Below are 9,847 nucleotides of genomic sequence, written 5' to 3' on the forward strand. Positions count from 1 at the left end.
CCCAGGCTGGTAAGCCCCCGGCAGCCATTCCGACACGTGTGGGATCTCCATCAGCGTGAAAGCGGGAATCGCCCCAGGACCCCATGTTCTGCCCAGAGCAGTTATCTTCTGCTCATCAAGGGCCCGAACCAAGGGGGCAGAATGAGACAGGACGGGGCTCCGACCAACCGCACACCACCAGACAGAAACACAGGCTCCTCCGTTGGTAGGTGGGGAAACAGAGGCCCGGGACAGAGGGGAGACACCTCCAGCAGAAAGAGTCACGGGTAACGCTCTGGACGTCTAAGTGCCACTGCCCTGGGCCTGTCTTCCAGGGAGAACAGCAGACTTGCCCTGTGCACGCACGGCTGGCCACGCACACGGCCCTGTCACAGACACCCGTGGGCTCCCACAGCTTGGGCACCGGGGTACAGGCCTGGGTAGGCCGGAGGCCCCAAGAGTTAGCTCTGAGCGTTCACTTAGTTGTCACCATAACCTGCAAGGTATCACACACACACACACACACACACAGGAATACCTATAGCACAAGACAGCCACAGATTCGAACCCAGAGCAGAGCCCAAAGTCCTGCTCTGCTGACCAGCCCGTTCCTGCGTCCACAGTTTATCCTCTCGGGATGGCCGCGAGCGACGCCGTGCTAGCCTGCTGGACATGGCATTCCCGGCACGCCGGGGGCCCCGGCCCTCACCGGATGGCTGTTACGTTTGATTGAGTGTGTGTTTAACCTGGTTTGCTTTTTCTTTTGTCCTTTCTTCTTTGGTCCTGGGGATGGAAGCCAGGACGTGACCCTGGCTCAGCTGTGCGCTTCCCCACTGAGCCACACTGCAGCCCGGACGGCAACAATGCCTGCGCTGGCTTTAGTGAACCTAAGTTCCACAGGAGGAAAGTGGGGGTCCCCAGGGAGGGGATTTTGACCCAACTTGGGGAGAGGTTGGGGGGGGCAGGACGGGAGTGGCCAGTGTCCTGCAGAGACCAGCGCCGCCACCCAGCTGTGCACTGGCCCGACCACGGCCCAGTCCACCCTGCTGGTCCATCAGACGCCGGCCCCCGCCGGGCCGTCAGAATGTGGTGGTAGAGGCCGCGGGAGCGGTCAGGTTACTGGGGGCGCGGCCGTTGGAATGGATTCATGTAGGTGTCACGGGACCTCAGCTTGATCCTGAAAGTGGGGTTGCTAGAAAAAGAGAAACGGGGGCTGGGAAGGGGGCTCAGGGGTCGAGGGCTCGCCTTGAGCTGAAGAGCTAAGGGACAGCGCCCAGGCCCAGAGCTCAGGCCCTACAACCAGACCCCCCCCAAAAAAAAAAGAAAAAGAGAAACTGGCCCCTCACGGATTCTGTGCCACCTGTGGTCACCCTGACACGCCGGCCACGCTGTCAGCCACGGACCACGAGCCCCCGCCCCCACCAGACCCTGCCTGGACCCCACACTACGCGCGACACAAACCTCAGGCTTCAAGAAGTTCCCACAGTAACAGAAAGCACAGGAACAGGTCCTGCGGGGCGCCGACGGCCCGCGGGGGACCCTCTGCCCCCAGGCGGCCGGAGGCCGAGGCCGGCCCCAGCATCGCACTGGCATCTCACCGGGCCTTCCCTGCGCTCCACAGTCACCGGCACGCGCACGCACGCTTACACACACCCGTGTTCCCGTCCACACAGAGCTGGAAGAGGGCATCGGCTCTGCACCCCACACACTGAGTGCGGCGGGACTCTGCACCCGCAGGCTGGGAGGGCAGGGACACCACGCAGCCCCTCTACCTCCCCGGCCTCCAGACCAAGGGAAGAACAAACACGAGAAACAAGTCTGAAGAGAGAGGAGCCCGGCTGCCGCCGCTGCCGCTGCCGCTGGGGCTCTCTGAAAAGCCAGGCCCCACGAGGGAAGTGAGAGCGGACGGAGAGGAGGGTGGAGGGAGGGAGGGAGGGAGGGAAGGGCGGCCTCGGGCATTGGGCAGGGCTGGGAGGGGTGAAAAGGGCAGAGGGGGGAGGGGAGTCGCTGGACGAGAGATGGACAGCCGGCAGGTTCATGCAGCCCCACTGTGGCCAGGGGCCACATGCAGGTGTCCAGGGCGTGGAGAGGAGCTCCACCCAGAGGGCCTGGCAGGGAAGGGGTGGGTGGGACAGTGAAGGCAGTTCCCTTGAGAGGCTGTCAGAAACCCAAACCCTCCAGCCCTTCCCCTGCCTCTCACGTTCACCACCCACCCATATACCCACTCACCTATCTATCCCTCCATCCACCCACCCATATACCCACTCACCTATCCATCCATCCATCCATCCATCCATCCACCCACCCATCCATCTATCCACCCATCCATCCAACCACCCAACTATCCCTCCATCCATCCACCCATCTATCCCTCCATCCATCTACCCACCCATATACTCACTCACCCATCCATCCATCCATCCACCCACCCACCCACCCATCCATCCATCCACCCATCGGTCCATCATCCATCCATTCATCCATCTGTCCATCCACCCATCCATCTATCCATCCATCTGTCCATCCACCCATCCACCTACACATCTATCCATCCATCTGCCCATCCACCCATCCACCTATCCATCTACCCATCCACCTATCCACCAATCTACCAATCCATCCATCCAATCAACAGCTATTAATGGACACCTGTCCTGTCTGGACACTACACAGGACGAGAAGGATCAGATCCCAAGCACAGAGAATCCAACACAAGACAGCAGTGAGGCATGATGGGATGCTGGCAGGAGTGTTCCGGAACCAGGGAGCCAGAGCTCCACCCAGGAAGCGGTTCCCCCCCTTCACCTCCCCGAGAAATGGGGCTGATAATTGTGCTTCTCACGCTCCATTCAGAAAGCAAGATTCTTCCCGGGGCGGAAGCTTCCTGAGGCAGCGAGTGTGGGCCTCACTGCCCTCCTGAGACCGTCCACAGTGGCGATGCGTTGGACGCCATTGATTGGCAGGGATGTGAGACGCATTTTCTTACTCCAGAGCTCCTGGCTCCCACAATTCACTTTCCTTTGTCAGTTGCCGGGCTTGAACTCAGGGCCTGGGCGCTGTCTCTGAGTTGTTTTGCTCAAGGCTAGCGCTCTACCACGTTAAGCCACAGCTCCACTTGAGTTTTTAGATGGTTCATTGGAGACAAGAGTCTCACAGGCTTTCCTGCCTGGGCTGGCTTTGAACCGTGATCCTCAGCTCTCAGCCTCCTGAGTAGCTGGGATGACAGGCGTGAGCCACCGGGGCCTCCCAGAATTCATACTTTGAACAGATCAGGTTGGCTTACAAAAGGTTTTCCAAGCGCACTTTCCCAGGGGTCGTTCAGCTGAATTCACAACACAACACCACCGTGTCTGTCTGTGTAGAACCCCACGGACCGGGGACCGCCGTCTCCCGGGGACGCCCCGGACTAAGGACCGCCGTCTCCCAGGGACACCCCGGACCCGGGACCGCCGTCTCCAGGGGACGCCCTGGACCGGGGACCGCCGTCTCCCAGGGACGCACAGCAGCTCCCTGGTACTCACACCTCCCTGCCTTCACCCCGGGCTGCACAGGCTGTCGGGGGGGGGGGGGGCGGGGAGACAGTCTGAAACAGAAATCACTATCACTGCAGAAGGACCTCTGGTGCTTTAAGGAAAATCAGCGCGCTCTGAGACGCAGGCGCTGCTCTGAGACCAGGGGGCCGAGGCCGGGAGGGGGCAGGCATGCTGGGATCTAGCATGACGTGTCACCACCCTGCTTACATGCCCCAGGGCCCTCCCACGGCCCTGGCACGCTCGCTCTTCTGTCTACCCGGTGTCCCTCCACATGGGCAGAAGCAGAGATGGGTGCCCTTCCCTGCTCAGGACTCCAGAAACCTCCAACAGAGGGAGAAGCCCCGGGTCTCCCGTTCCATTTTCAGATTCGAATTTGCGCTCCAGTGCATCTGATTGCACCAACGGCTCCGCTAGCCGGGCAGCACCTGCCTCCCTCCCCCGCCCCACTTCCGGCCCAAGGAGGCCTGGCCTGGGCTTCGGAGCTCAGAGAAAGAAGGCCCTGGGCTGGGCCTGGGCCTCCACAAGTCTCCCCGGGGGGCCACCCATGCCGAATCAGGGTCTTCTGAGCCAAGAAGGCAGCAGGGCCTGAGGTCCTGAGGCCAAGGTGGGACCGGCCCCCACCCCCACCCCTGGAGGCCAAGTCTCCAGGTGGGGCCGTGCCGGGCTCCCAGGAGGGGCCGGGGTCTTGTGATCCCACCTGGGTCCTGGGAGACATGCCGGGAAGGGGTCCACCTTCCTCCCGCCTTCCTCTGCCCCAGGACCCCGGCAGGGACGTGGGGAGATGCGCCCCAGACCTCCACCCGGCCAGCGTGGCAGGTGCCGCGCATCTTCCCGCGCCAGGCTGGCCGCCCAGGTCCTTCCTCCCGGGCTCCCAGCTGGATCCCGCCCGCCCCGGCCCGCACCTACCCACGCCGAGCAGTTCCTTGTCGGTCCTGCGCCAGGGGGCCATGGCTGCCCGGGCCTGGTCCTCCCGTGGGGAACCGGCAGGGGTGGCAGGGCTGCAGGCCCACTTCCTTCCTCTTCGTGAACTCTCAGGGCCCGCCCTCCCCTCACTTCCCTCCCTCTGCTGCCCGCAGCAGGCCAGATGGCTGCCAGGGACCCGGCTCTGAAGGCCACCCACTGGTGTCTTCCCCAGGTGAGTGGGCCCGCCCGGATCACCCCGGGGGCAGTTTCCTGGATCTCTGAGTGTCCTGATTGCACAGCTCCTACCTTCCCTGCGCAGGACTGTGCTTCTGCGGCAAGCGCCCACCGACCCCAACTCAGGCATGCATCATGATAGGAGCCCGGTGGGTATCCCCGCCACCATCCTAGGCCTTTGCAGGGATGACCGGAGTGAACTACCAGGACAAGCCCCCACCCACATTTGTGGTGTCTTTCTAAATGCTGTGGTTGGAGTAGGCGCGCCTCCATCTGTCTCCGTGACCGTTGATCTGTCAACTCGATGGGCTTCAGAGGTGTCTTCTGATGAGGGCATGTTAGACCTCTCCACTTGCAGGGAGTTTGCTCTTCTTGCGATCCTAGACCAAAAGACGCATCAGCGAGACAGCTGCTGAAGTTTGTTAAGATCTGTAGATTGAAAAAAATGAACCCTGTCAATGTTTCGTTTTCTTTAGTTATTTGGTCTTTGGGCTTCGGTTGTTGAGGATATTTTAATTTAAAAAATCTAACTAGGCACAAGCGGCTAATGCCTATAATCTGGGCTACTCAAGAGCCTGAGATCTAAGGTTGGAGGTTCAAAGCCAGCCCAGGCAGCAATGTCTGTGGAACTCTTTTATCTCCAATTAATCAGCAAAAACCTGGAAGTGCAGCCGTTGCTCAATTGGCAGAGCATTAGCTTTGAGCCACTAGCTCTCAGGGACAGTGTCTGGGTTCAAGCCCCAGGACCAATAAGTGTGTGTGCACATGCACACACACACATACACACAAAATCTAACACAGACTGAGTATCCCATATTAAAATGCTCAGGACCAGGGCTGGGAAGGTGGCTCAGTGGTAGAGGGTTTGCCTTGCATGCATGAGGCCCTGGGTTTGACTCCTCAGTACCACATAAGCAAAAAGAAAAAAGCCGGAAGTGGTGCTGTGGCTCAAGTGATAGAGCGCTAGCCTTGAGCTGAAGAGCTGAGGGACAGCGCCCAGGCCCAGAGTTCAGGCCCCCCCCGACTGGACCTCCCCTCCCCCCCCAAAAAATGCTCAGGACCAGAAATGCCTCATGTATTTGTAAATACATGATAGATTTGGGATGGAACCTAAGTCTAAGCGAATTCATTCGTTCCACGCTTTCATTTTCCCGAGGGGAGCTTTGTGTGCTGCACTGGGGTTATATCCTGGCCCAGGGACCCGGTGCTGAACTTTTAGTTCTTTGCTTTCAGACCAGGGCTGGCCAGCTAGTACCTGCTGTGTCCTTTGGTTTGGAGCACACGTCTTCTCCAGGTTCTCTGGTGGCTGGGCAGGGGGGAGGAAGTCCTTTATGTCATGGTTTTGTACAGTTCTAGTTTGGTTTTGCCTGTTTAAGTCAGGAAATTGAGGGCATGTTTACAAGGTTCCCCCCCTCTCGGTGGGTGTGAGGAGGTAGTGTGGTTGATAAGGCCTCGATACTGTAGCCCGCACTGGCTTTGGACTCAGATCCTTCTGCCTCAGCCTCCTAAGGGCTGGGTTCCAGGTATGCCCCACCACACCGGTGAGAGAATTACAGGTGCGTCCTCTGTCCACGGTCCAGACTCATCTATGTTGGCAGTGCTGGGCACGGAGCCCAGAGCCTCCCCCAGCCTGTCTCATCAGCAGTTTCTGTCGTCATGGTGGGGTCCTGGGAAGAGGTCCTGAGTCCTCTGTGATTTTGCCTGATAAGGTGGATACTCTGTCTTTACTGTAGTGAAATGCCTGAGGCAGGCTAAGTAAAACCGGTCCATTTCCCTCACACTTCCCGGGCCTTCTTCCCTGTACCCCTTATCACGGGCAGGCCCGTGGACACATCGGGGCCCAGGCCTCCTCTCCTCTATGAGCCCCCAGGCCCTGAGTCAGGCTGCTGCCCTGCCAACCTCATGGCGTCCCCATCGGCTCCGGAGCGGCGCTCAGGTTACAGCTGCACCGGGGTCTTCAGCGGTGGCCTTTCCAGAGTCCCGTGCCGCTCAGGGAAGAGCACACTCGAGCATGCTGGCTGCTCTTCATGTCATTTTCTACACAATGTCACTGGCAGAGGCAAATGTACCTTTGGACTTCATGTCTGTATTTCCTTTGTCTAATTATATTATTAGCAATAGGAGAGAATGATCTCAAGATCGGTCTTGTTCTTCTTACATGACTGGGAGAATACATTAGTGCATCAATGGGGCTTAAGTTTTCCCTGTGGAAAGGATTTTAAGTAACGACTAACAGCTCCGTTTAGGGCTTCTGGTGAGCGGTTGCCACTCCCCAGCTCCCCCACACAGTGACTCTGTGTGCTCTCCTCTGTCCTGACGTTAACTCACATTTTCCCTTTTTGACTTCATGGGCAGGAGTTTGTCAATCTCGTCAATGGGTTTAGATAACGTGCTTTTTTTCTTTGTACATTCTCTATTATGTACTGGTGTATCAACTCATTGAATCTTGATGGTCCAACGGCTACGTTTAGGTTTTAAATCTACACAGGGAAACACACCGCTAATGTATCAAAATTACTTGTCTCCCCTGCTTGAGTCATAAAAATCTAAGCTGTGTAGATGACTACGGAGACTAAGAAATGTGCTTTAAATAAAGAAAACCTGTAACTACATATGCTTTCAAACAAAAGTCTCTATTTTTACAACAGCGAAAAACTAAGGTCATAAAAATTGCGGAAAGGAAAATACAGTATTTAACAAGGTCAGCGTTCTCTTTTTAAATGTGATCACATCACTTGAAAGTTTCACATCCAAGACAGAAAATAGACGTACATTAATGATCATTTTCCTTCTGATAATAACCAGTTCTCTGTGATTCACAGAAGCCCTGGGAGGGGCCATCGCGTGGGATTTCTCAGGTTAGCAGTGCAGCCACAGGGAGGGGTGCTGCCAAGCGTCTGCCAGCCGGTGTGAACCTCGGGCGGCCACCTCCCGGCGGGGACGCCTGGCCCTGGGGGCCCGACTACTGCTGTGCGCACTGTGCCTGCGCCGCCCCCGGCTTGGAAGACACGTACATCACGGGGTGTGACTTCTTACACGGCTCCTTTCCCACCTTGACTGAGTTTTCTTCTTCTTCCTTAACTTCTGCTTGAAGCCTTGAATCAGCAGCTAACCTGTAGGCATCAAAATATCCACTCTGAACTCAAAGGTGGTTAAGAAAAATCCAAGACCAAACCCTGGCAGTATAGCCAGATCGAGGGGCAGGGCACTGCTTTTTAAAATGTTTGAAAGACTTTTTTATATTAAGTACCTTAATTTTATGACATGTTTAAGAAACATCTTTAAGGTTGTTTTAAAAAACAAAGGGGGCACCTGGTAAAGCCTAAATTAGAGAATAAACTAAGCAGGTACCTACAACAATAAGCACACGTAACACAAGATTAACATGTGCAGGCCTCACAGTGAGGTCGACTTGGCATCAAGGTGGAACACAAGGTACGAACAAGTGGGCCCTGGGCCGAGCCAACCGATGTCCATTTGTCACACGCAATAACAAACCAATTACCAGCATCATAGTTAAAGCAAAAGTTAACAGCGGCACTGGTGTCTCACGCCTATAATCATAGCTACTCAGGAGATCTAGGAACCTCAGTGGGAAAGCTGAAGTTCTCAAGCAGAAAAGTTCTCGAGATTCTTACTAGCCAAGAGAGAACAGGGCCCTGGGTCCGAGCCCCAGAACCCACACAAGAAAACGCAGATGGAGCAGTGGCCTCCAAAGGGGCGGTGAAGGTGTGTTGTAGGGAAGGCGTGGATTGAGGCTGTGAGCACTGACAGCAAGGCTCCCGACAAAGCCGTCCTCGCTGTGACTAACCCCCAAAATCAAACTGTGTCTAAGCGCGCAAAGCACAAAGCCAGGAAACACACACACACACACACACACACACACACACACACACACACACACACACACACACACACACACACACACACACGTCTTCTCCTATTTTCTATGTGCTTAACCAGCAAGACAAAAAAATTCCAGCATGTAATTTGAGTCCAACAAATGGCCACATACATTTTTTTTCCCTGAAACAAAATAGGCCAGAAAAAGAAACGGAGGCAACGCAGATGGTAAGGGCCCTAGGGCTGCACCGCAGGGCCGGAGCTCTACCTGCAGACAGACACACGCCCACCAGGATCGCCAGCAGGCAGGACCCCGGCCGTCATGTGACAGACACCCCGGGAAGGGAAGGGAAGCCTCGCCTCAACACCTGGCTCTGTGTCTCTCCCAGAGACAGAGACCCTCACAGGACGCCCCCCCAGCCAGCCAGAGACAGAGACCCTCACAGGACGCCCCCCCCAGCCAGCCAGAGACAGAGACCCTCACAGGACACCCCCCTGGCTCTGTGTCTCTCCCAGAGACAGAGACCCTCACAGGACGCCCCCCCAGCCAGCCAGAGACAGAGACCCTCACAGGACACCCCCCCAGCCAGCCAGAGCTGCATCTGGAGGCTCGGCTGTGAACGCCAGGCACGGCTGGGGCCGGGGCTGGGGCCGGGCCCTGCAGAGACCTCTTCACTGGGCACAGCCGGACCCCGCACGCACAGCTAGCTAGCTACGTCCCTCCCTCCCTCCCTCCCTCGACCACTTCTTAAAAAGACAAAGCCCTTTGAACATGAAGTCCTTCAGATACATACGCCCGACTTTCTCTTTGAATTACAAACTCAATTATGCAGAAAATAAAGGCTTTGAAGTTTTAGAAAAATGAAAATAAATTAGTCTTATATTTAAAAAAGCCAAATATGTATCAAAGCCCATTTCTGAAGAGTTAATACACATGACATCAAAAGCCATGAAAAGTCACCTGTTTTTATAAACTGAAGTGTCTTAAACCACTAGAGCGCCCTCTGAGCAGGTAAGTTAGCCTTTCTTTCATCACTGCTCTTGCACACGGGAAAACAAACGCTGCAATATTCCCATTTCACCAAGAGGGAGTCCAGCCTTGGGATCCCTCCTCCCCTCTGCTATCACTTTCCTTTCTGTCTGGACAGGCTGAGGGCAGGCAGAGACACTGGGGAATCACACCACAGGCAATGCAAGACAGCAGACAGGCAAGGCATGGTGCAGCTCCTGCAAGGGGGGTGGGGGGCTGGGAGCGGGGGAGGGCTGCCCACCGCGGGCAGGCACAGACCTGGCGGAGCTGAGAGGGGGAGGGGGAGGGCTGCCCACCGCGGGCAGGCACAGACCTGGCGGAGCTG

At 56.6% G+C, this 9,847-nt stretch overlaps 2 protein-coding genes across 2 annotated transcripts in view; both read right to left on the reverse strand.

Annotated features, from left to right (window-relative positions):
- LOC105994954 (dedicator of cytokinesis protein 2-like) overlaps positions 1–4,510 on the reverse strand; it is a 68,134-nt gene extending 63,624 nt beyond the window's left edge. The window contains exon 1 of the mRNA XM_013028622.1: positions 4,419–4,510. Within this exon, the coding sequence (XP_012884076.1) occupies positions 4,419–4,461 (43 nt within the window). The 5' untranslated portion in view covers positions 4,462–4,510. The remainder of the gene's footprint in view (positions 1–4,418) is intronic.
- A 2,753-nt stretch (positions 4,511–7,263) lies between these two features.
- Spdl1 (spindle apparatus coiled-coil protein 1) overlaps positions 7,264–9,847 on the reverse strand; it is an 11,703-nt gene continuing 9,119 nt past the window's right edge. The window contains exons 10-12 of the mRNA XM_013028623.1: positions 9,836–9,844; positions 9,781–9,789; positions 7,264–7,762 (exon numbers count right to left, since the gene is read on the reverse strand). Of these exons, the coding sequence (XP_012884077.1) occupies positions 7,612–7,762; positions 9,781–9,789; positions 9,836–9,844 (169 nt within the window). The 3' untranslated portion in view covers positions 7,264–7,611. The remainder of the gene's footprint in view (positions 7,763–9,780; positions 9,790–9,835; positions 9,845–9,847) is intronic.

This window comes from Dipodomys ordii, unplaced genomic scaffold (genome assembly GCF_000151885.1).
Source record: "Dipodomys ordii isolate 6190 unplaced genomic scaffold, Dord_2.0 Scaffold112, whole genome shotgun sequence".
Classification (NCBI taxonomy): Eukaryota; Metazoa; Chordata; class Mammalia; order Rodentia; family Heteromyidae; genus Dipodomys; species Dipodomys ordii.